At 46.4% G+C, this 27,125-nt stretch overlaps 1 protein-coding gene across 1 annotated transcript; it reads left to right on the top strand.

Moving 5' to 3' along the window:
• On the top strand, positions 1-27,125 carry T265_06522 (hypothetical protein; the record flags this gene model as incomplete). The annotated part of the gene is made up of 11 exons (XM_009171805.1): positions 1-79; positions 112-176; positions 210-413; positions 444-689; positions 8,431-8,583; positions 12,376-12,609; positions 15,016-15,249; positions 16,720-16,842; positions 21,117-21,322; positions 23,953-24,247; positions 26,718-27,125. The coding sequence occupies 11 exons, from the start codon at positions 25-27 to the stop codon at positions 26,853-26,855; spliced, it is 1,953 nt and encodes a 650-aa protein (XP_009170069.1).

The following is a 27,125-nucleotide window of genomic DNA, read 5'->3' on the forward strand; positions in this document are numbered from 1 at the left end:
TTACCGGAAACCAATTCTTTCGCTATGAATGTGTTCCGGGGGAAGCTCAACGTCAACGAGGTTCTGCCATTTCCTAAAGGTTTGTGCCTCATCAGATTTCACAATTCATAGCCCTAACTTCTGAGAGGCTGCAGCATCTACAGGACATTGTTACCCCGCTTGAAAAGTTTATTGAGGTTTGGCGTTGCAGTAGTTGATGATTCGTTTAGACAGAGGTGGACGCTGTGAAGCACGATGCGGAGGGGAAGTTTGACGAGAAACTATCCCGTGTACTAGGCGACATGGGAGCTTATGGACTGCAGGCACCAGAAGAATACCAGGGTCTGGGTCTGGGAAATTCCGAGTACGCTCGACTGGTGAACATTATTGGCCAGAGTGATCTTGCGCTGGGCATACATTTAGGAGCTCATCAGGTACAGTGGTTTTCCATAACTATCCCTTAGAGTATCGGCTACAAAGGAATAGTTCTGTATGGCACCGAAGCCCAGAAAGCGAAGTATCTGCCGGACTTGACCACAGGAAAAGCTATTGCTGCCTATTGTCTAACTGAACCAGGCTCAGGGTCTGATGCTGCCTCAATTCAGACAACAGCAAAACTCTCACCAGATGGGAAGCACTATATTCTGAATGGAACGAAAATATGGATCAGTAACGGTGGGCTGGCGAAGATATTTACGGTATTCGCGAAGGTACGTTTGTGATTGTTCGTTGCCGAAAGATTTGCAATATTATGTTTGAGTTATTGAGACACCATCCAGCCTCGTTTTTACTTGCTTTCCGCAAGTCCTCCTAAGGTTGTCATGTTGACACCTAAAATTCCAACATGAAAATAACATTGAAAACCGAAGTCCCTGGTTCAAGGGAACGTTATCGTAAGCAGTTAGATCTACATACAGGTAATATCAAGCATGCGATATCGCGCGTAAAATACGGCGTTGGATATAAATGGCGTAAGTAGTCAGGGAGACAAGTGCATCCTAACATCTAAGGCGAAACCTTCCTGTGCCCTATCACATCTGAAACGGCTGTCGAAGGTGAAAGTGGAAATGGGCAACAATTCTAAATATCTGGTTCAAAGCATAGCATCACTAACCAAGCTACACCCCGGCCTTCCATTTAGTTCTTTCGAAACGCTTCGCTATGACTGAAGAAACATGTGATGTGGAAAGATCTCTGATCGCTCTCTCTGGTTGTTGACTACATGGGTCGATTTCTTCGAGGTCCACTCAGATTTCGCTGTCATACATGGACAAGGACCTCGCACGTGATGGAAATAAAACCAATTTCATCTCCTTAACGTCCATTTAGAGCAATCATAATGTAAGTTGGCTCTTCATGGACAGAAAATAATGGGCTTCCAACTGTAACAATCTTTTGGTGCCTAGCTGGCGTTGTACCCGAAGGGAGCACGACGCTTGGGATACTGCTAGGTTTTCAAGTCTGAACGGCAACAGTCAGGATGCTTAGGTATTGTTCGAATCACGAATCTCTGATCAATAGGTTCACTTCTCAACTATTGAGGTACTTTGAGTTCTTCGAGGATAATGAAACGCACTCTCCATAATCCATTTCAGAGCACAGATACACAGTTGTTCGCCTTCTAGCGTAAAATCGCTTTCCCTTTCCTTAAGGAAGAGATTAAAGTTTGGGGATCGAACGTGAGCGTTAAACTCCTAAATATTTTGAAAGTCATTTTGAACAACCATTGTTTCATATCCGTGGTCTGACGGTTTTCGCACCTCAGCGACCCATTGAGCTACACAGGAGGTGTCCCCGCTACACTCACAGTCTCTCGTACTAGGTTGGTCAGTGATTACAGGTCTCACAAGTACAGTCTCCTGGCCCTCCAGACTGGGGCATGGAACGTGGCGATTTGCTCCGCAAAAATGATAATGCATCTGTATTTCCCGCCAAGCCGCTGCCTTGCGGTTAGGCTTTTGAGCCAAAGGCTTTGGTTGAGGACCCAAATCGTCCTGTCTAGGTGTGGGCGCCCTGGCAGTATCCCAGTCCTCGTACAACCATGGCATTTACAGGTGACGATACTCATGCCACATCAGCCATCGCGTAATGCCATCAGCCGGGTCGCCTTACTCGCTGCATAAAACAGGGCGGGTAAGTGAAAACGTGCTACTGCTGATGCATTCCTTCTCTTTCACATTTTTCTTCCCCTCCTCCCATCCAATTGACAACTCTCTCCTTGTAGGCCCAGAACTTAGGACTGATGACTCCGTTCGTCTTGTATCGGCTTCGCGAGCAACATCTGCTCGTCACACGGCGCCGACACCCTCAGGTATCTCCAAACCAATCTTCAAGCCTCGACACCCAGTCTGTCTGGCTGTCTTCAAGCAAGCAGGACAAAAGCTACTGTTTCTGTCACACTGGACTCGCTTGGCATCGATATGTGCTCTGTCTCAGAAACAAGAATTCAAGATGCAAGCACAATAGTTGATTTGACCGCCCCATCACTCCCCACTCGCTTCCAGCTACGCATCCTTGGTGATCCAGAGGCTGCTGCGACGGGATTTGCAAGTGTTGGTATCGTCCTAATTCACTGGGTGGAAGTATTCTTACTTGACTGGATGCCTGTTGGTAGTCGCCTCTGTGCGGTTCGTCTGACAACGTCCGAAAAATCTCACAAGCGGTAATTTGACCGATGTTTGTTTATTGCCCCAAATGACCAGCTCTGACGCCATCAAAGCTAGGTTTTATGACGCCCTAAATGGCATCTTGCGGCGAGCTATAAAGCTCAGGTATTGTGGTAGTTGCCGGAAATTTGAGTCACAAGTGGACAGGCTTAGCGTATCTGAGACTCAATTAGGTCGACTTGGATTGGACTCGGCACGTCCAGACAATGGTGAACGATTGCTTCAGCTGAACTGCTGACTTCCGATATAGCCGAAGTCAATAACTGACTACCGATCGCTTTGGAACGCATTTGTGGATTCCGACCACGCACTCGTCCGGAGTCACTTCTCCCTACGTTTTCCAGGGACGCATGAGGTGCGGACAAGTCGCTTGGCAACTGAGAGACTGGCAGATCCGGATGTTAGATGAATTTACCAGGATCGTCTTCTAGATTCTCTTCCAAATGTTCTACCGTCAGACGCGAACTCATACTGGAATGAGATTGCCACCTCTCTGCATAGTGCTGGGAATTTAGCCTGTGGCATAGCACCACCAGGCGCACTGCTTAAATCTCGACGAAATATCCCAACCGGTCCCGAACTTAACCTGGTGCGACGAATTATCAGGCGTCAAGTGAAAGTGAGCGTGTGAGCCGACCGGGAAGTGTGGTAGACACAGAAAGCCAAAAGGAAATGGAATAGCCCAGAAAGCCGGTAATGTCCGAAGATTATTTCAGTCGATCCAAGCGACTGGTTTTCGGAAAACACCTTTGAATGAAACCATCAAGGATCTAAAAGGAATGAGCATCCTGATCGAAGATGAACGCCCCTACCGGTGGGCCACCAGCTGCCACTCATCTGGAGCCCACAGTTGACATAGAACCCTGGACGGCGAACGTGGAACCACCTGCCTCAGAGGTTTGTGATTGCATATGTTCTCTCAAACGCCATCGAGCATCTGGTCCATATGACTTCCCACCCGCATTCAAAGATGGGAGTGAAGTCCTCGGTCAGCACTTGTCTGATTTATTTGCTTGCGTTCGGGGATGGGAGTCCATATAACTGGGGAGAGTCGGTGATAGTTGCCATTTTCAAAAAAGGGGCTGGTAGTGAGTGTGGTGGCCACAGGAGAATTAGCTTGACAAGGTTGTTGGCGTCACTTGTTATTCGTCGCCTTATGGTGGCTCGTGAAACAGCGACTCGAGAGCAGCAAGCGGGATTTCGGCCTGTTAGGTGTTTGCGTCGACCAAATCTTCACTCTTCGTCAGGTGCTAGAACAACACCATACATATAAGTGATCCACAATTCTAGTATTCCTGGATTTTCAATGCGCATTTGACTCGGTTGACCGTTTTGTCCTTGACATGGTTGCCCAAGAAGGAATGTCGCGGAAGTTTGTGAACATAATTAGCTCTTTGAATTCTCGGACTTCCGGCGTGCGAGAGTATACAGCGATATCTCCAGAGGCTTTCGTACATAAAGCGGTGCTGTCAGAGATACCCACTCTCTCTGTTCCTGTTTAAATTCGTGATCGATGAAACCATGAGATGAACGCTGGAAGGTCTCCAAAACCCCAGTGTTTATATAGCCGAGGACAAAAACCTTGTCGATCTGCAAAATGCAGACGACATCGTTATCATCTCCGAAGAGGAGCAGAAGGCGCAGATGTTTTCGGATGAGCTGACCAAAGTCATCCCGTCCGTTGGTATGCACTTTGCACCCACAAAGTGTACGGTCGTGCTCGTGGATATGCAGTCACTGAACACGCTACTTACAATCCAGGGAGAGGTGCTGGAAGTTGTGAAACGTTTCACGTATCTTGGAAGTTGTATTAGTTCTGATTGTAGTGACAGATGAGGTCGACGCACAAATCTGCAATGCTCGGGTTGCGTTCGCTAATTTGAAACACCCATGGAGTCAGATTGGTTTATCCGTGAATCTGAAGGGACGTGTGTATCAAGCTACAATGTGGGCTGTTTTGTTGTATGGACGTGAGACTTGGTCTATTCGAGTAGCTGAACTGAGACGTCTTGAGGTGCCCGACAAGATGCTCGTACAACCGGTGCGTCAATTAAACACTGACCCAAGAAGAGTATCTGTAACGTCTCCAAACAACTGGAAAGAGCTTTTCAATAGAGCGTCTGCATGTCGACTTCTGCTTGGGCTCAGACAATCTTGCAGTATCCCAATTCTCGTGCCTCCTTCGGGTGGCGTGGTAATTAGACACCGAAAGGGTGTTGCAGCTAAACGATTTATTTCACTACCAAGTTGAAGTGGAGTTATCCAAGCCGCATATGGAATTCCATCATGGAGACCATCAAGGTCACTTATCTAAACATTTCATCGGGTTAGTGTGTGAGTGTGATCTAGGACACGGTGAGGCTATCATAATGTGGGATTGATGTGATCGGGAACCCAGTGGGAAGCAGCTAGGACATAGATCCTATGCCTGAGAAATGATTTAGGATCGGATCAGGTATCTTATGACCTTTAGACAGGCCAGTCTCGGTTTTAAGGCATGTGCCAAGTTTACCAAAAAAATACTGGTAAACAAGAATAACCAAACCAAGCTGAATAGGAATTGTATTGAGATTAGTTCGCCATGTTCCTGAAGCCTTGAAATCGTCTTTAACGTGGCGGTTGATTGTTTTGTCCAGTTTCACTCATTCAAAGGTTCCATACCATGATCCCCAGTAGAGACGGAAACAGGTGCAGTGTTGGACACATCCTGTACTGTATACCTCACAACCTTTCAGACTGTCTCGACTGGCCAAACAAAGCAACAGTTTTCGTAGTAAAAGCCCATTGGATGACATCTATAGCACCAATATTAGCTTTTCTTGCCATATAGATGGTATTAGTTGAGTTATGGTTAGATAACCGTGAATGGTTGGCCAGTGGGGTTGACAAAGTGCGAACAAGTTTTACCTTCAACTCTCCGTGGAGGGAGGATAGTTCCAACGCTATTCCAAGCTCTTCTGGTGGCTGTTTAGCCATCATTGGTGGCACCTGAGTAACCCAACGAAATCTCATTCACGTTGTGGTTGATGGTTCTTATTTTCACACGGCTCAATGCCTCGTTATTCGATATGCACTTTGTTGCTATAAGTCCCTGTGTTGTTCCAATTCAATGTACAGTGCTCTACATTGAAGGACATTCATTTTTTAGCTGATGGTTCTTGCGCAAAACTGACGAAAACCGAGCTATACTTCTGTGATACGACCGCGTTTTTAGTGCGATCGAATGTATCCCGTTTTTGTGACAATAGAAAACACTGGTGACCGAAACTGTAGCAACTGAATCCAGCATGATACTGGTACATGGTTTATAGCTGATAAACTGACTAAAATGAAATTGCGTGACATATATGTAAAATGATATTTTGATGCCTTCCACCATTACCACCGCCCTGACTGTCGGTGCCGAGTACTGAGACCGGTCGGTATGGCGTTTAATTTAGATAACGCTGTAGGCGTGTGAGGTGAGAACAATAATATGAAACTGTACTGAACTAGTACTGCGAGTGCAGAGAGCGAAACAGGTCATTGAAAAATGCGGTCTATTGTCGATCGAGAATAAGCGCCACCGTTTGCGTAATGCCGCCATCCAAATGAGTACCCCTGGTCAGTGGCAACCCATTCCCGCAAATGGAATGCACCAGCATGGTTCACACCAGATGTACTTTCCTGCATGCTAAGGATGAAGCTCATCTAGAGGATGAACTGGAAAGAACGAAGGGGACTATGCTACCGGTTTCCAGGATCGTCTGTCCGAGCCATCTTAGTATGCCAAATTGATGTCAGAAATCCATAACTACGTACGTAGATCTCTCAACCGTCGGCTTATCAAGAGTCTGAAGAACGGGGGACAGAGGAAGGTGATGGGTTGCAAAGCCTCAGGAAGTGAGGAAGGCTTTCGCCGCGCCATATTTTAGCTGATTGGATCGTCTGGCCAAAAGACGATGGCTGTAGGCAAAGCGATTCACGAATGAACTGGAATGCAAACCTCGTGCGTGAAGGTCCATCAGTCAACGCGGCACAATTCCCTGTGGGCTGGTGGAAAGCGAGCTCAGTTCACGAACCGTGAAGACCAGATCAACTTCTGCCACTCTTCGATGTCCTTGACGAAAGTCAGTCACGCCACATAAGTCACGCTTGTCAGGACAGGTATCGCGCACTTCAGATGTATATTTGTCTTACATAGCTTTACTTCCCCAGCTGTGTGCTGGGTTAAAAGTTACTGAAAGGCGGATAGTCAAAGCCGTGAAACGAACTATGAAAGCACAAGCCAGTAGGCTCGTATGGGTTGGAGATAGGAACAGAGATCATGTGACCCGAATAAAAAATTGTCGATGTAACTGGCTACTATTGCTTGTTTACGCAGTTCATAGCGTTCAGTCGTGTCCAGTCCAAATAGCTTCATTTTCGGCGAGCCGACTGGGTTATCTCTGATAAATAATTGTTCATGCACTAGTTTCCTATTGAGCTCAAGATGTATGGGTAGTTAAGGCGCGAACTTGCTGACCGGAAGGTTCGAACCGAACCTCAGCATATCGACTGCTGTCGCCTAGCTTTGGACAGCTTGGCCCTATCTTATTCATTGTGAATCCTGTGGGTGGCATGACAGCTAGGCACCGAAAAATTGAACGAACTTCAACGAATGTCAGTCTCCTATTCCTAGGTGAGCGAAACCTTTGCAGCCGAAACCAGCGTAGCTTTAGTACACGGTTTATAGCCTATTAACTGAAGGCATCTGAAGCGGTATTTGATGTATATTAACTTCACATTCACGCGCTTATGTCACATTGACTCCAGGTGTGCCTGAATTATACAAATGGAGGACACGTCGGATACAGGTTCTGAAATCAATGAGCTTGTTTGTATTACCACAACGGTCACCAGAGCAGCTTTGTCGAGTTCGGAGATATGCACCTCCGCTGACCATATACTTGTCCGAAGTGTAGAATCTGTGGGCAGACAACTCTTGCAATGAGTGAAGTCCGCCAAGGGCTTATTATTGTTGTCTCATGCTGGCTACAATGCGTTTCCGGTGACAGCCAATATTCATGGTCACCCCCTTCATCCCACTTTTGGAAGTCGAAGGGGCCAGGTGGCTCAAGTGGTTAGAGCGCGAATTTACCGACCGGAAGGTCCGCGGTTCGAACCCGACCTCTGCCTCTCGACTTCCTCTGTCTAGGCTTGGGCAACCTGACAGTATTCCAGCCCTCGTGCTTCCTTCGGGTAGCATGGCAGCTAGGCACCGGAAGGGTGTTACAGCTGAGAGTAGTTTTCAGTTCCATACCCACAAAAGAAGCTCATAGATTACGTGGACCGTCACAACTCGGTCGAGGTAGCTCAGTGATTGGGACGCGAAATTACTGGTCGGAGGATCCATGGTTCGAATCCAACATCAACATTTCAGCTGCTCTTGTCTAGGCTTGGGCAACTTAACAGTATGTTATCCTTCGTGCTTTCTTCGAGTGGCACGCAGCTGGGAACCAAACGGATGTTGCAACTGATTGATTATTATTATTTGATTAGCACTCGGTTCCGTGTGCGTGTAATATTCGATTTTTCGTTACACAAACCTTCAAATTTATCGGTCCGTGTTCAGACGGTCTAACTAGGTTATCAAAATCTACTCCGTACAGCTGGAAACAGTGTACAAATGACAAGCTGGTGCTCCGTCTCCGCTGCAGGCCTCCGAAATAAGGCTCTTTTACATATCACTGCCCGCATTCTTGGACTGAACTGTATTTGAAAGTGTTTTCATGTTATCGTCTATCTTTTCTGATGTTTACCACAGACACCAGTCACTGACGAGGATGGCAAAACTACGGATAAAGTCACAGCTTTCATTGTTGAACGAGGGTTCGGAGGCGTCACACACAGTCAGCCGGAAGAAAAAATGGGCATCCATGCTTCAAATACAACGGCCCTCTACTTTGATGATTGCAAGGTGAGTACTAGCGGCGCTTATATTTACCAGTGAACTACTGCAGATGAGCTGTTACTCCGTCCATCTGGTGGCACCGACTTCAAAGTGGTCTAAAGTGCTTAGAAAAACATTCGGTCTGTTTCAGGTGACTCGTCTCTGACTTGCATAGCTGGTCGGAGTTAGCATAAGGTATGACGTGTTTGTCGGCTCACATGTTGCCCCAGGAATTCTCACTTTTTTCCTCTTGTCCATGCATGGTTTGTATCGTGCTGGCCGAGGAGCTGCGGGCAAAACGTTCGATGTCCGAACCCATCTCTGACTTTTCGATTGTTCTTCTCTGTCTTTGGTCTGCTCAGAAGCACCTAGGACCTGATGCTACTCCGAGTCATCCCACCCCTTGAAAGAGTGACAGATATGGATGTTCCGTTTTTTCTCTTCTCAGCAAAACCACCCAGGATGACGTCTGTAAGGCAATTCCAGATCAGTGAGTCTAACACATTGCTTAAGGTTCCTACGAGTTCAGGTCTGTGCTTTGTTCGCCTAGGATACCGCATTTGATTGTTCCGAAAATGAGGAGGCCGCTGTCGTCACATACGCAGCACGTCCAAGGTTGCTTAGCCCAGACCTTCCAGCATGGGTTTTGGATTCATCTATGAATTCCCGTTTTTCCAGGCAATGAGGAATATGCCACTGCAGGTGGCCCGTACTTCTATGCATTTTATTGTTTTTTTTTGCCTCTCGACTTTCATTGCATCTCCAGTGACAATATGTAAGGGTTACTGAGATGTGATAGTTGATCGGAATGTTTTTTTAGGAGGCAGTCCTCCTCCTCCCATCCCCGTCGCCAGTGTTATGTCCTCTACTAATCAGTCAATCAACGGAATTGAGAAGCCTTGAGAATAAAGTACTGCAGCAACTGAACAGCCAATATCGAGATTCAAAAGAATCAAGAATGGAATGGACTAAAACAGTCCAGTGAAAGGCTGTAATAGAGAGAGAGAAATGTTGAGCATTGAAACATAAGTTATAGTCAACAATATGAATATGTTTGTTAGGAGGCAGTCCTCCTAACAGTTTTCTCGCTACACTCGCTACTTGGCAAGACCTTGCAGACTGTGGGCAGTTCTTGTCCCCCTGCGTGACCTAACCAATAACTTCTGGTTTTATACTGATCCGATTAGTGCGCGACTGAATTTGAAGAGAAATACTCTGAAGCACCAGTCACAAAACATGCTTTCGTCTGTGCGCACATCGCACGACCGGATTTTGTGCCGAAGTTCTATAACGATCATGCACAATTCCTATTTTTAATGGTTTATTGTTCTTGGATTTCGTCTGCAGCATAGGTTTGCTCAACATTTGTGGGTATTTTGATCATATACTGATAAACGAAACATCAGTGAGGTTCCACAACCCTTCAACGAAGATTGGTTGTGAATCCAAAACCCCTTGGGTCAATGTAAAATGGACACGAAGGGTTGGAAATACTTGTTTTATCTTCGCGTTTCGCGCATGGAAAGTTGCGTACTTTTCACTGGGACTTCTCTGTCTATTTAAGTGCTTTGTCATGGTCGTTTCCACCTGACCAATCCCTTTGCTGCCTCTCACTAGTCTTGTTTACCCTCGAGCTTTTTTCGAAATTCTTCGGTGCATTCATTTGGATAATCTATTTCAATAGAAACACTTCTTGAAGAATGCCCGCCAGACGTCGCAGATTAATTGTCTACCAGAGGATGGGCTCGAGATAGCTCGATTGTTAATGTGCGGACTTACCAGAAGGTTTGTGGTTCGAACCCAATCTCGACTTCTCGACTGCTGCTGTCTGGACTCGGGCAACCTTGGGTGTCATGGCAGTTAGGCACAGGCAGTGTGTTACAGCTGAACATCCTTGTGTATACTGATCCGGACAACGCCAGCTCCCCCTCTTAGGTCATCTCGAGCGAGAACCTGGTACCACAGTGCTGAACTCGAAAAAGAAACACAAAAAAGGAATTGGCCCTTTTTGTGTGAAGGCAGACGCCTAAACAAGGATAAGTACTACACCGCACACTTAAAATTTCAGTATCAACGACAGATATACATTCTTTTTAGATGTCTCCTTTTTTACTAACCTCCCTCTATTTGGTACGATCGATTTTGCGTGGAACTTTATTGGCCACATCACTTTGACAACATTCGTTATGTTTACGATCTACATTCAACGTACAGATAAAGAGATGGGATCGGATCTCTGTTTAGCTCCCTATCGGCTGCCATTTCCATCTGCAACTATTGATGTTGCGTTTTAAGCCTCGTAACCAAACAGCCTTGCTTTACAGACGCTATGTTGGCACACTATTACACAGGAACGACTTCACTGATTTACTTACTATTTAACAGTCCTATTTCATGCGGAGAGTGAAGCAACGGTGATTTGCTGTTAATTCACATATTACCGATTCGATGATTGGGCATACTGTTCAGAAACGGCTATAATACTTGTCTATCTGGACGGCCAGCACTCGAAATTTCACAGTTTTGTGTGAATGCACCGTAACCGGAACCGGATCAAGCGTCCGGTAAATAGCACGTACGTTGAAGAGGAAAGGAGTTGTATATCGAGGTTCCCGAGAGAACACGAGTACTCGGATAACCTCGTACTGGGACATGCAGAGCGAAAGAAATCAGACAGCCCCAAAATTTCCTGTCTGTATCAAGCTGCCTTGCAGAAGTGTCTGTGAAGCCATTCCGCGGAAATCAAATGAGTACTCGGGTGAATTCTTACTGGGACATGTAAAGCGAAAGAAATCAGGCAGCCCCAAAATTTCATGTCTGTATCAAGCTGCCTTTCAGAAGTGCCTGTGAAGCCATTCCGCGGGAATCAAAGCTTTCTTAAGGAAAATATTTTGCAACTCACAGCTTGGGATTCACTTCGGAAGTGACTGTGACTACTGACATCAAGTGTAATTTTCTCTTAATAGCTGTTCCTTGATCGGCAAATGTGACGCAAGCCCAGGTAGGTTGTCCAACTCGATGCGTACATCAGAAAACGGCTAGAACGGCATATGTCCTACCTTATTCGATCACGTGCAAAACACGATAGCAGCTCATCTAAGCAGTACGAATTACCGGTTCAGTCTGGTTGAATCGTGACTTACTAAAGTTCACTCACTCGTTCTGAGGTCAAAACGTAGCAGCCGAAGCAATCACCGTTCCAGCTGTTTTCTTTTCAAACCATATTGCAACTATGTTCCATCGAATTATCGTGGGTATATAGACCATATATTGCCCAAAGCGAGCCAAGTTCAGTGAAAACGAGCCGGTTGCTGTTAACCGTTTGACCTGTAAGTTTGGGTCGATAATATAGAGCTTGTTCACTGTGGCATTTCTTCTTTGAAATCAAGTTAGGTGTTTGAGTGAAAATACTTCCCTGCCACCGAAGCGGCCTCCTTTGTAGGTGTTGTTTCTTCTTGTGGGGTTTGTTAGCAGAAGATGGTGCTGTATTTCGCTTAGCCAGTGCGGTTACGCACTGATCTAAAATACTTCAGAGAGGCGAGATGATGAAGTGGTTAGACTTTCGGTTTGTCGTGCGGGGACGAAGCGCTGTTTATAAACTAATGTAACCTTAACCAACCGGATCGATCATCGCGCTTACAGCATAAAAGTCTCAGGACACAAGGAATAAATGGATATCTGGTTGCGCTTTGGATGAGTAGAAATATCGCTATTTACGCGGTCCGCTGCTAGTGATGATGTCATTCCCGCACGACGTAACTGGATAACTGTACGGTCGCTCGCCATCTTATTCACTATCGTTTTGTTTTGCTTCATCAGGTGCCGGTTGAGAACGTGTTGGGTCAAGTTGGTGACGGATTCAAGATTGCCGTCAACATATTGAATCAAGGTCGTTTCGGAATGGCCGCTGCTCTGTCCGGTACGATGCGTGCTGCTATTCAGAAAACTGCTCAATACGTCGTTCAGCGTAAGCAGTTTGGGCGAACGCTGAATGAGTTTCAGAATGTCCAAGAAAAACTGGCAAACATGACAATGCGCCAGTACGTCGCCGAGGTAAGCCAATTGAGTTTTAGGCATGAGAATGGCGCAGTAATATGTAACACCTTTTTCCAGTGACTTCTGAGACTACCACTTGTTGGCTGTCCCTGGGGGTCGTTCTTGGGCGTTGTCTTTAAGTATTTATGTTGTATGTTCAGGGGAGATTTGCCTGGGTGGAAAAATTCAGAAAGTATTTGTATTAACTGCTAAAGTTAATTCATTCCATTAAAGGCCTTGGTTCACTCCAGTCACCGGTACACCGCTCTCTCTTTACAATCCGACTTACGCATCAAGAAGGCAAGAAAACCGCCGGTTGTGAGGTGGATTTCTGGTCTAAAACTGACCACATGGACAAAAGTGCAAATCACTCAGTCAGAATCAGTGCAACACATGCATCAATACAACAATCGACCTAGGAGCGACATGGCTCAAGTGGTTAGAGCGCGAATTTACTAACCGGAAGGTCCGTGGTTCGAACCCGACCTCTGCCTCTTGGCTTCCCCTGTATAGGTTTGGGCAGCCTGGCAGTATACCAGCCCTCGTGCTCCCTTCGGGTGGCATGGCAGTTAGGCACCGAAAGTGTGTTATAGCTGAACGGTTGTCTTTTTATTTTAATATCTTTTACTAGAAAAAAAACGGCATCCTACTCACAGCGTCCACAGTCACTCCTTAGTTGTGTCCACGGTAGCGCTCCGCTCCCATAATCACTCAAGGTATTAAAACAGATAATTCGACCACGGTAACCGTACCAAATAGTTTAAGAGGTCACTCTTGCGTTACCGGGTGGGAGGAGGCGTAGCTGATGGATGATACAAGCTTGATGCATGAGTGAACCAGTGGACGTTTCTTCAGCCGTGTATTGATGATAAAGCATTCCGGACGGTGATATGGACGTTGGTCAGCCTCTGCTTGTCAGACAGCAACATTTGCCATAGTCATAAAGAAGACGGTGGTATGTCGGATTCACGAGGCAGCCGTACCTCTGTGTGTGGTTGTTTTGGATGGTAAAGAACGGAAAAGCGATCCCGGGACGAAAACGTCAGTCGTACTAGTGAGCGTGCGTCTGCACTGGTCAATTTCCGTAATGTTCGTGGTATCAGCCTACACTGGGACGCGAATTGGTGATCCCTTTGGTCATCCTTAGCTCGTAGACAATAGTCTATCACGACTAAGGTCTTTGTTCAGCGGATCGTCTAAGAAAACGTCGGAGTTCGTCAACTCCCCCCTGCGTTCACTGCTCCCATAAAACAAGTCACTGAAGATTTCAAAGTGAGACCTAGATACCATTTCGAAGGGAGCTAAGTAGTAGCCTAGCTTGATCCAACGAACTGGCAGTAAATTTGAGAAAGCTCATGGATAGCGACGATTGGTGCTGCTTCGTCGGGCCATGACTGCCGTTTTCCTTTGTAAACGCAAGTTTACGCGTCTGTGTTTGATGGTCATTCTCACAAGTGTATCTGATCTCTGTTGGTGGTTTTCTTTCAGTCCATGGCCTTCATGATTGCCGGTTCGATGGATTTGGGCGCGCAGGATTTTCAAGTTGAAGCCGCCATAAGTAAAGTCTTTTCGGTCCAGTCTGGTTGAATCGTGACTTACTAAAGTTCACTCACTCGTTCTGAGGTCAAAAAACCATGGCCGAAGCAATGGCCGTTCCAGCTGGTTTGCTTTCAAACCATATTGCAACTGTGGCATTTTCCATCGAATTGTCATGGGTATATAGACCATACATTACCCAAAGCGATCCAAGCTCAGTGAAGAAGAGCCGGTTGCTGTTAACCGTTTGGGTCGATAATATGAAGTTTGTTCATTGTGGCGTTTCTTCTTTGAAAGCAAGTCAGGCTTGTTTCATCAATGAGTGATTGGGTAAAGAGGCCGCTCCCCACTGAAACTTCATCATTTGTAGGTGTTGTTTCTTCTTGTGGGGTTTGTTAGCAGAAGATGGTGCTGTATTTCGCTTAGCCAGTGCGGTTACGCACTGATCTAAAATACTTCAGAGAGGCGAGATGATGAAGTGGTTAGACTTTCGGTTTGTCGTGCGGGGACGAAGCGCTGTTTATAAACTAATGTAACCTTAACCGGGACGATCGATCATCGCGCTTACAGCATAAAAGTCTCAGGACACAAGGAATAAATGGATATCTGGTTGCGCTTTGGATGAGTAGAAATATCGCTATTGGATACCGTTAAGAAAATACACCCCAATAACTGATCCTAAAGTTCAGCTGATCAGAGGAGTTTGGTCTCTCTAGAGAGGAAGGAATGCACCTAAAAATAAGTATCTTTATGGCAGCCGCAACCAATGTAGGGCAATTACGCGGTCCTTACAGCTGCTAGTGATGATGTCATTCCCGCACGACGTAACTGGATAACTGTACGGTCGCTCGCCAGCTTATTCACTATCGTTTTGCTTGTCTTCATCAGGTGCCGGTTGAGAACGTGTTGGGTCAAGTTGGTGACGGATTCAAGATTGCCGTCAACATATTGAATCAAGGTCGTTTCGGAATGGCCGCTGCTCTGTCCGGTACGATGCGTGCTGCTATTCAGAAAACTGCTCAATACGTCGTTCAGCGTAAGCAGTTTGGGCGAACGCTGAATGAGTTTCAGAATGTCCAAGAAAAACTGGCAAACATGACAATGCGCCAGTACGTCGCCGAGGTAAGCCAATTGAGTTTTAGGCATGAGAATGGCGCAGTAATATGTAACACCTTTTTCCAGTGACTTCTGAGACTACCACTTGTTGGCTGTCCCTGGGGGTCGTTCTTGGGCGTTGTCTTTAAGTATTTATGTTGTATGTTCAGGGGAGATTTGCCTGGGTGGAAAAATTCAGAAAGTATTTGTATTAACTGCTAAAGTTAATTCATTCCATTAAAGGCCTTGGTTCACTCCAGTCACCGGTACACCGCTCTCTCTTTACAATCCGACTTACGCATCAAGAAGGCAAGAAAACCGCCGGTTGTGAGGTGGATTTCTGGTCTAAAACTGACCACATGGACAAAAGTGCAAATCACTCAGTCAGAATCAGTGCAACACATGCATCAATACAACAATCGACCTAGGAGCGACATGGCTCAAGTGGTTAGAGCGCGAATTTACTAACCGGAAGGTCCGTGGTTCGAACCCGACCTCTGCCTCTTGGCTTCCCCTGTATAGGTTTGGGCAGCCTGGCAGTATACCAGCCCTCGTGCTCCCTTCGGGTGGCATGGCAGTTAGGCACCGAAAGTGTGTTATAGCTGAACGGTTGTCTTTTTATTTTAATATCTTTTACTAGAAAAAAAACGGCATCCTACTCACAGCGTCCACAGTCACTCCTTAGTTGTGTCCACGGTAGCGCTCCGCTCCCATAATCACTCAAGGTATTAAAACAGATAATTCGACCACGGTAACCGTACCAAATAGTTTAAGAGGTCACTCTTGCGTTACCGGGTGGGAGGAGGCGTAGCTGATGGATGATACAAGCTTGATGCATGAGTGAACCAGTGGACGTTTCTTCAGCCGTGTATTGATGATAAAGCATTCCGGACGGTGATATGGACGTTGGTCAGCCTCTGCTTGTCAGACAGCAACATTTGCCATAGTCATAAAGAAGACGGTGGTATGTCGGATTCACGAGGCAGCCGTACCTCTGTGTGTGGTTGTTTTGGATGGTAAAGAACGGAAAAGCGATCCCGGGACGAAAACGTCAGTCGTACTAGTGAGCGTGCGTCTGCACTGGTCAATTTCCGTAATGTTCGTGGTATCAGCCTACACTGGGACGCGAATTGGTGATCCCTTTGGTCATCCTTAGCTCGTAGACAATAGTCTATCACGACTAAGGTCTTTGTTCAGCGGATCGTCTAAGAAAACGTCGGAGTTCGTCAACTCCCCCCTGCGTTCACTGCTCCCATAAAACAAGTCACTGAAGATTTCAAAGTGAGACCTAGATACCATTTCGAAGGGAGCTAAGTAGTAGCCTAGCTTGATCCAACGAACTGGCAGTAAATTTGAGAAAGCTCATGGATAGCGACGATTGGTGCTGCTTCGTCGGGCCATGACTGCCGTTTTCCTTTGTAAACGCAAGTTTACGCGTCTGTGTTTGATGGTCATTCTCACAAGTGTATCTGATCTCTGTTGGTGGTTTTCTTTCAGTCCATGGCCTTCATGATTGCCGGTTCGATGGATTTGGGCGCGCAGGATTTTCAAGTTGAAGCCGCCATAAGTAAAGTCTACTCATCAGAAGCTGCTTGGTATTGTGTGGACGAAGCGATTCAGGTGAGATGATCTTCAGTATTTAGTTATCTGTTGATTTTTCCGCCAATTTGTTTGCTTATTTCGAAAGACGCTATCTTGACAGATCTATGTGGTGGTGGGCTGTCACTCAGCTTATTGGTTGTGGATCAGGAGGCTGTTGATCTGTTCGCCAGGCTCAAGTGGTTAGAGCGCGAATTCACTGACGGAAGGTCCGTGGTTCAAATCCGACCTCCGCCTCTCGACTTCCCCTGTCTAGGCTTGGGCAACCTGGCAGTATCCCAGCCCTCGTGCTTCCGTCGGGCAGCATGGCAGCTAGGCACCGGAAGGGTGCTACAGCTGAACACTCAGGCTTGGCAAACGTCTCGTCACCGTACGAGGGGACATCATTAGTGCGCAGTGACGATGTCTACCTCTACGGTAGATCTTATGAATGCCAAGCCGTGGGATTCGAACTTAGCTGTGGCGCATACAATTGACATGTCGTTCAGGTTATTGCACTAGGTTCGAAACTACTTGACGAGTTTTCACTCTAAAGTGCACAAAGTGTCCTTGTTCGCTGCAGTCTGCAGCCAAAAGGGCCCCACTAACCCTACAGGATTCTCAGGCTATTTCGATTTACTGCAAACGTGATTAGCTGACCTCCAAGGCTAACGGACACTTCGGTTGATATCACTCGACAGGCGACCAAAGTTTGACGGACCATTCGTTTATTCTCATAGAACCAGTACATGTTCATTGTAATTCCGCCGGCTGAATACCGAGTAATTTAGCGGTGTCATGGGTTTTGCTGAGTAAATCTGTCTCTCATTTATGGCGAGGTTTTCACAGCGACTTCGTACTCAAAACTCATCAAAAATATGGTGCGCGCGACTGCTATCGATCAACTGCAGTCACCTTTCAGTCCACTGAAAGTGACTTACATTTTTGAGGCATCGGGGTTTCTATGTTTTGCAGTGGTGCAAACAGGCCATGGTATTTTCCTCAAATGACGTATTTCAAAGTAGATGCTGTTGAGAGTGACGTCGCGGAGTGACTAAATGAAAGAATGCGATTATGCCACACCCAGTGTGTGGTCCAAGATTTTGTGATTGCATTACTTGCCTCCGTGTTAGGGTTGGTGAAGCCAGCGGTCGTGAAACGAAACATCGGCAGCACATATCTACTAGGGTTACAGACTTCAGGGTAAGCTCCGTTAGACGATCGACTTCAAAGGCGCGGCTTATGGTTTGTGAAATTTGCAGAGCACATTTGTACATGCGAACAGCATGTTGTGCATGTACAATCGGCGCAGTCGTGGTGACGAGGATGGTGAGCTCTCTAGAAGGTTCCTCACAAAAGTGGTGTTCGGCAAGGATGTCCACTCCCCCCCGTTCTTCTTGTCAATCTGGAATACGCAGACGATATCGTCGTCATCTTTGAAGACGAGGGCGAAGCACAAGTCTGTTGAACGAACTAACCACCACTTTTCTGGCATGCACCTTGCACCTTCAAAGTACATCGTCATGCTTCACAACATGCAGCCTAGCAGTTCAAGGACAATCACTGGAGGTCGTGGATAATTTCACATATCTCGGTAGTTGTATTAGCTCTGACGGAAACGTATCTGAAGAAGTCAGTGAACAAATCTCAAAGTTTGGAATCACGTTTGCTAATTTGCTTCACGTGTGGAATAAAAAAAGAATGCCACTGAGTCTTAAGGGTAGCTTGTATCTTGCTACAGTAAGGGCTGTATTGTTGAATGGTTGTGAGACATGGCCTCTTGGGGCAGTTGCTGTGAGGCGTCTTCAGATTCTTTACCAATGCTGCCTCAGAAGCATTGTTGGTTTTGGATGGCGCCAACGGAATCGTAACGAGGTAACTGGAAAGCAGGTATTTGGTTGTGCAGCAGGTACTTCAATCCGGGAAAACATCCAGCACCACGGACTACGATGGCTCAGTCATGTGCTACGCATACCGAAACACCGTCTACCGAGACGAGTGTTGTTCTCCGTGCCTGCTTCAGAATGGCGCAAACCGCGAAGTGGGCAACGTGTGAAAGAGATGATGAGGAGTTTGGGTTCTGTTGGTGCGTCCCGCCTTCCCCTCCTACTCAACCTACGGTTCCACTCCATCGGGTTGCAGATGCAACTCAGCGTAGACAGAATATCGTGGGAGTGCATCGGCGAAGCTTGGTGCAACAAGCACTTGAATCGTACGGAAAAGCAAACGAAAGATTTCCATAAAGTACTGGAAGGAGCGTTGGTGCGTGGACTTCCTTCTTCACTCAGTGCAATCACAAAGTAACAAAATAGAAAAATTCTGGTTTATAGTGGGGCAGATGATCTGCTTCTACCCAACCATCAACATGACAAATCAATAACAAGATCATGTGTTGTCAGTAGGTGTCACGTGGTTTGGTTAGGTTGTGCCTCTGAACTGTCATTTCGGAGCCATGCCAAGCGTAGTGTGTGTATATAAGCTACATAAGGTATATATAAGGTATATATAAGGTAAATAACAGCTAAATTAGGGTGCTCAATTGCCTTTGGGTGATTCGCGATACCTTGTAAACAATTTTGGTGTTTGGTTTCGATTAAAGGAATCACGGCAGCGCTGAAAACGCTTCTTCCAAGCCAGGCCGGATCGTGTTCTGGATCCCGTACGGCCAAGCGCCTAGTTGTGCGGCCAACGTACTCTGCCGCGCAATAACACGTGTATGAGCATGTATGGATTGGTCTTGCCCAGGAAGCCTTTCTTTCAGTTTGAGGGCGGCTCTCTATTAAAGGTGGCCTCGTTGAATGACAGTTGGAATGGTCCACTGCGGCAGGCATTTTGGGGTACAGCGCACCTATTCAGCCGCATAGCCCCCCCCCCCCTATAAAAAGAAGGGGGCGTCAATGGTCATGATTTTCTCCGTGAAACTCGTCGGCTACCTGTCTTCTCTGAGTATGTTGATAATAAATACTACTTAGCTTTCTCTTCCGAACGTATCATCCTTGCTTTCGCAGACAAAGCGTTTTGTTTTTCTGTAAAAACACAAAGCAAGGGAAATTTCAAAAGCGCACCGAGCACGTGACCGTTTATCGTGATGACGATGATAGTGAGCTCTCTACAAACTTCCTTGCAAAAGTGGTGTTCGGCAAGGATGTCCTCCGTTTTTCTTGAAATTGGTGCCGGGAGAACCTTGTCAATCTGGAATAACTAAATGATGCAACTTTCACTTGATTGAATCAGGCCTGGGTCGTACGTAGTTGCGGAATTTGTCGAATTTACATTCGATTCAATCTTTCGTTTAAACAGTTTTCCTGTCCCGAGGCAATTGTTCTGGGAAGTCCATACCAAAGGGGATCCGAGTTTCGCTCTTATTAGAGCTCGTCCGCAGTGGATATCCTTGGCCATGCTAGGGTTTGAACTCCGGACGTCTGATGTGCGAGGCAAGCATGTTACTACTGATCCACCAGCGCACGCTGGACGCACCTGAATTTTCGTGTCTGAACAGGTGAACGTGTTCATGCTTGAGTGATGTGGTTACCCGACGCCTCGAACCGCTACCCAGTAGTTGTCCTGGTTGTGTCGATCGGTTGATCCGCTTGTCAGAGATTCCAAGTCAGGTAGCTCCATGCAGAGCGTGGACGCGCCATTATCCGAGTGATGCGTAATGCATAAAGCTGTTATTCAGGCTCTCATCGACTTTCGGCGTTGCCTCGGTGAACTGTCCCAACTAAGGAAATCATTTAGCGGTAACACCCTTTCGGTTCCAAGCTTCCATGCTACAAGAAGCAAGCACGAAGGATGAGATACTGCCAGGTTGTCCAAGCCTAGTCGGGGGAAGTCGAGAGGCAGAGGTCGGATTCGAACCACGGACCTTTCGGTCAGTAGGTTCTCTTTCTAACCACTGAGCCATCTCGCCCCCTTGTAGCACTCAAGCTTGACCACCACGTCGATGTGGCGGGTTCAGGTCGGCTGCTGCCAATGTTCCTCCCTCTCCAGATCATTGGTGGACAAACCTTCCGGTCGTAGGTTCTCTTTCTAACCACTGAGCCATCTCGCCCCCTTGTAGCACTCAAGCTTGACCACCACGTCGATGTGGCGGGTTCAGGTCGGCTGCTGCCAATGTTCCTCCCTCTCCAGATCATTGGTGGACAAAACGGTAGCAGCTTTAACCAATGTACAACAAGCACACGATTTTTTCCGCTAAAAATGGTGATAATGCTAGTTATGATGGGGGACTGTGCGCGTGGTAAACGTATGAGTCAGGGGTGCTATCTTCCCAATATAATGCTGGTCGATATCACAACCAATCCACTTTGTTCCAGCTTCACGGGGGTACTGGGTACATGAAACACGCCAACCTGGAACGAGTGTTGCGTGATCTCCGCGTCTTCCGCATATTCGAAGGGGCCAATGATGTTCTGCGCTTATTTATCGCGCTCACTGGGTTGCGGTACGCCGGCAAGCATCTGGCAGCTGCCAGGAAGTCTCCAGTGGGCATCGTCCGACTGGGAACACAAAGGCTCAAACAGTAAGTTGTACAGTATAATTTTTACTTTCTCCGCTCTTAAATTAGATGAGAAGTAACTTCCCAAAATACTGCTGCAAAGAAGAGGGTTGTTCGGCCTCTCCCAGAATATCGCTTCTCCTGAGACAGTAGCATACCGGTGAATGCTGTTATGGACTCCAAGGGAGCGATCTCTCCTCGAAGGATGCATCTTACGGGGTTCCTGTATAGTCAGGCTGAGTGTGTCTCAGTGTTTGCCAATCTCCTCCTGATGTATAAATAACGAGTCATTGGTCATGTGTGTGACCACACGTTGGTTGGAATTTCATCTCGGAAATCGGTCAAACTGACATCTATTTCGTTCGCTCTCAGGTCAAGATTCCGCATTATTAGATCTTGTGTTCCCACGAAACAAACTGCTTCCGGCCGTAAACCTCTTAATCAGACCGGTGTTGCAGGTAGGATACCGAAATTCACTTATTCAGATTAACCATGCCGACAGCATTTCTCATGTTAGCCTGATCTAACTAAAAAACTCCCACTATTGAACGCATATCCTATATACACTCACATTCTCAAGCCTGAGTGCCACCATTGGGGGCGATATGGTTCAATGGTTAGAGCGCGAATTTACTGATTGGAAGGTCCGTGGTTCCAACCCGACCTTTGCCTCTTGACTTCCCCTGTCTGGACTTGGGCAGCCTGACAGTATGCCAGCCCTCCTGCTTCCTTCTGGGAGTTAGGCACCGAAAAAGTGCTACAGCTGAACGATTTCTAATCTATCTTTCCAGACGAGGAAGGGGTTGAAACAGGCGGTGCTCGTTCATGTTTGTAGGCAACCACGCAACACACGTCGAAGCATCCATTTCTTATTCGTTTGTCTTTGGGGACCGGAACAGAGTGTTGTACCTGCTTGTGCTAGCACTCTGTATCTCTTCAATTCGCACTGTCCAACAATGAGCGGGTATCGACTGCGCGTGCTCTTGCTCAATGTGATTCGAAGAAGAGTTGCGGTGCGATGCCTGAACTATTGATAGTTGAAAAGTTAACCTTTGTAGTGTGCGTAGTGAGGAGCTTCTGAAACAGTGCGTTAGGTAATTTATGTATCGAACTGGGATCATGTTTGGGGTATCCCGTCATCAATACCGAATTTGGCAGTCCCTAGTGTTGGGCTTCTTATCCAAGACCACTTTATCAATACCCTCCCCCCTTGGTAGCCAATTTCTATCCGCTACCTAGAGGTTCCGCGATCACTGTTGAGCTATTCTGATTCAGTAATAGCCGTGGGTTGCACGCTCGGCTGTCAACTACTGCCATGCCTGGACCGATTCCAATCACGCGAGCTCCACACCACAGCTCCTTGTCACACTAACGCCATGGGGACTAATCACCATACAAAAACATTCGTTTACTGTTATTAATTGATTAGAGCATGTCTAACCACCCCTTCGTCATGGATCTACATTGTTGTCGTTGTTCTTTTTTGCCAACAACACCAGTAATTTTTGTGTTATGTACGGTGTATTCGAGTTTAGTGGAATAAGTTGCACTTGTCACGTGAACATTCATGTCGACCTCTGACGCGTGACATTTACCGTGAATAAGGTTTCATAATACTGAAGTGATTTGTTACCATCGGTCCAACAAAGTTTGTTGGATCTCATCGAATTGATGAGCACCGACTGCCTAGTATTCCTATACAGTGTTATCGACCACCAACGCCTTCAGCTCACATCACTGCTCGTCTAAACGAGGCGTGATCTTCCATCATCATCACTCTCAGCCGTAATAACCGCGTACTCGTCATACAGTGGTTGTAGCTCCCGCAGTTTCGTTCACCAATAACTCGGGGAGGTGGGTTAGGTAGCTGCGCATTGGAAGCGGGAGCTGATAAATTGGTGCATACATACGGCACCATGTTGAATGGGGGGATTGGGAAGGGAGCTATACATTGAAGGCAATAGCTTGTATAAATGAGCTCCATTGAGGGCGCGACTGTGCCATGGTTTATCTTTCCACAATTCGTTTCCGACCCCGTACTAATCCGCACTGAGAGAGAATGGAAGTCCCGTCTGATTCCCAGTACTATAATGCTTGTTGGCCTTTGGGGCCTTGGTAATTTTTTTCCTCTGGATGAGCTGGCGAATGATCAGGTGAAATTTTTCGAACCTGTTTCGCGTGCATGACGGGTAACGAGACGTCCTTTACTTTCCCAGGTGTACTTTCTTAAGAGTCCCGAAGTGTAACGAATATCTTGTCTAGGCTTGGGCAACCTGGCAGTATCCCAGCCCTCGTGCTTCCTTTGGGTGGCTAGGCACCGAAAAGATGTTCTAACTGAATTATTTTATTGTCGTTACTATTAGTAGTATTACGCTTTGCTTTCAAATTGTACAGTCATTGTAACCTTGGCGTCCTGCCATCCGGTTACGATTCATCAGTGTCTGATCTCTTCTAGACGATATTACGAATCAACCTTGCCCTGTATCCTATATCCCCGTCTTCAAGTTCTACTGGTGATTTTTATCAGTTGTTGGCTACTGGGTTTGCGAACAAGGCAGCTAGTCATGTGGTAACTAATTTCGGTCGCCTTCTTTCACTCACCTCGCAGCATGCTTACATATCATATGACCTGTTCCTCCCTCTTCCGTGCTTAGCAATTTCGGCTTCGGTTCTGGCCACACTCTTAGCAACTTAGTACCCGCATCGCTAATCAGTGTTGGCGAACATCTGGGCGACTCGATAGACCTGTTTGGTGAGGAGTGCATGATTCTACTCCGCAGATACGGGAAAGATGTTGTTGAAGAACAGTTTCGTCTTATTCGACTGGCCGATGCAATCGTGGAAATCTATGCAATGATGTGCGCACTATCCAGAGCTACGATGGCCGTGAAGGAACATTCGCAGTTTGCTGAACATGAAGTGCACTTGACAAATGCGATCTGCCAAAACGTAAGTTCTTATTGTCCGTCTTGTCACCCACGGTTGTTGTTGATCTCAAGTCCGAAGCACTTTGTGGATCCATCTGGTCAGTTTTTTCCCAGTTCCCAGACGAGATAAGTACGTATTCCATGTAAGGTGCGTGTAGAACCTTCTTCTGGCCATTTGCTGATGAACCAAAGGTTCTGAGTAGGATTGACAGCGCAAGTTCCCCATCCGATAGGGCACCTAGACGCAACGTAGAAGTCACTCGAGAATATACATGGCGTCATTTGAAAGCCTTGAAACAATCTTGGTCTCACCGATGCTCTCCCATCTAGAATGTAGTAATCAGGTGCTAGTATCTACTTCTGGTACTCTCTGCCAATGATAGAAACGATGTCTGGAATATCTTCCAATCGGTAATAACAGAACTGACATAATTAGGACATGGGGAATAAAGTCGCTCTTGTTGAAGTCGAAGTGTCGTTTATTGTTCTAGTGTTCTAGATGCGCGCATCTCACAGCCTATCACCACGATGAGCTTACTCTGTGTTTACATTGAACATCGAGCTAACCGTCTTTTGTCTCTGATCCAGTTTATAGTGTTTACTGGTGTCCTTAATCAAGGGTAGCTGCAGAACCTGCCAACGATATACGATATATGTATACATATGTATACAGCGTTCTGTTTCCGTTGTGTGGTTATGTGTGCGCGTATCCTTTTCTCACCGTTGGGAAACTGTCGCTGTATGCATCTGAAAACGTACACATTTTGAAAAGAGAGGTGTTAGGACTGTCAAGTCCTAACGAAAAATTCTACCTTTTGCAATATTTCTCTGTGTTGTAGCCCCCTGAGCCGCAGCACTCTTTCTTCCATTGGTTCATCTGCAATATAGCCTATCTTCATCTGGTTTCCTTTGTCTTCTTGAAGCTTCCCCACTCAAGTACTAGACTATCAAAGTGATAGAATAGATTCCATCAAGCTCCTAAATCACCCAGCTAGCACAAAGACCCAACAGAACCACGCTTAGTTATTCCACTGGGTGTCACTGAACCCTTCTGGACTTGATTATGCATTAATATGGCGGTTACCAACCTTAACACATGTTTGAGCATCAATTCATGAACACCCTAAATGTTGATCTTATGTAATGTGATACTGTCCGATTATATTCTAGCTTCTTTCAGTCGTTTTTAATGCAAGTGTAAGCGAAAAGTAAGCCTATGTTATCACATATCACCGTCCCAAGAGGTCACCACGAACTGTACGAATCTGTACGATAATTCACATGTCCTTTCGAGATCACCTTAGCAGGGCTTTTTCCAATAGGAGTATGAATTTAAAATGACATGAATTAAACTCTGAAGACATCTTGTATGATGTCCAGCTTGTTTATGAGAATACCCCTGTCTAGGCTTGGGCGACCTGGCAGTATCCCAGTCCTCGTGCAACCTTCGGGTGGCATGGCAGTTAGGCACCGGAAGGGTGCTACAGCTGAACGATTTTTTTATGAGAATACCTAAAACTACGATGAATGCAAGCTATACAATCAGTGTCGCTAAATGCACTTCACCAAATACTGAGTTCGATTTCCCCGCCCGTTTTGGTGAGTAGCACTTCACTGATGCTTGAACTCGGGGGTGAGTGAAAGTCTTTGGCTCCGTGCAGAACTTATCTACCGGTGAAATGAAGAATGCCTTCGCTGCGGAGTTATCTATCAGAAAATGCCAACTGACTAGTTACAGATTACTGGACAGGAAAGCAAAACTCTCATATGCATCTCAATTACAGAAACTGAATATCCATCTTCTCTTGAACGCGTCTTCCTGAACTTTCCTGAATATTCATTGAGTGTTGCTCAAGTCCAAGCAAATGCTGCAAAACAATCACACAAATCCGCAGTAGATCTCCCTTTTCAAGCGAATTTACAAGAAGAAAACATACTACTCGCATGCCTCCCCCATCAGTAGTATCATCGCTACACCGGTAGCTGAGCCAAAGGTAAAGTGAAACGCGCTGACAAACAGTAGTACGCTTGTGTGGCTGAACTTTTCGTCAACTGACCGCACCCGCTCTTCTAGCTTCGTTCATATCAAAATGAATAACGAAGCTGTGTATGTTGGGGAAAGATAAACACTGTGACAGTGGCCATTTAATACCAACTTCCCTATCCCAGCAAAGCAAAGAAGCAATTCAGTTACGTTGTATCCAGACGGCTATGACTCTTCGCTGAATAAATACCATTTACAATGTTGCTAAAGGCTTTTCTATAGCCCACGATCAGTTTCCTCCTTCTTGGGGCTCATCAGGTAGGTGCACTCTCCCCGAGTCTCCGTCAACCCTGCATTCCAGCTCCAACTGGGATTCAACTGAGTCACGCCGGTCACACTTTCGCTCCTAATTTTTCCCACTCGTGTAAAATGCTCCCGTTTCACTCGTTTATTTCCACAACATCGTTCACTTCAGAGTTCTAACGTGTTTCTCTCTTTTCGCCTACAGGGACTAAAGAAGGTCCATGAATGTTTCTCGGAATTGGACTCATCATATGATAAGAGACTGTATAACTCCTTGAGGTCGATCAGCTTTGACGTGTGCAACCACGGTGGAGTGCCTTATCACACACCTTTGGGTATTTAAGTCTACTGTTCAAAGTTAGCTGTACGCTTTTCATACCTTACTTGACCTACTCTGTGTTCTCACTCAGTGAGCTTCTACAAAACTGTGGCTATTTGTAAATTCTCATCAGCAACCGTTTATTTTCATGTGGCTTTTGTCTTTCCGCTTTCCCGTGATTGTCTTGAGAACAAGCGGTTCATTTGACACTTTATTTAGCAGTCGTGACTTGGCTTCATGACTAAATTTCTTCACGGAAACTTTATCCTCTAGATATATTGTCAACAACAGACC

Source organism: Opisthorchis viverrini (genome assembly GCF_000715545.1).
Source record: "Opisthorchis viverrini unplaced genomic scaffold opera_v5_135, whole genome shotgun sequence".
Taxonomy (NCBI): Eukaryota; Metazoa; Platyhelminthes; class Trematoda; order Opisthorchiida; family Opisthorchiidae; genus Opisthorchis; species Opisthorchis viverrini.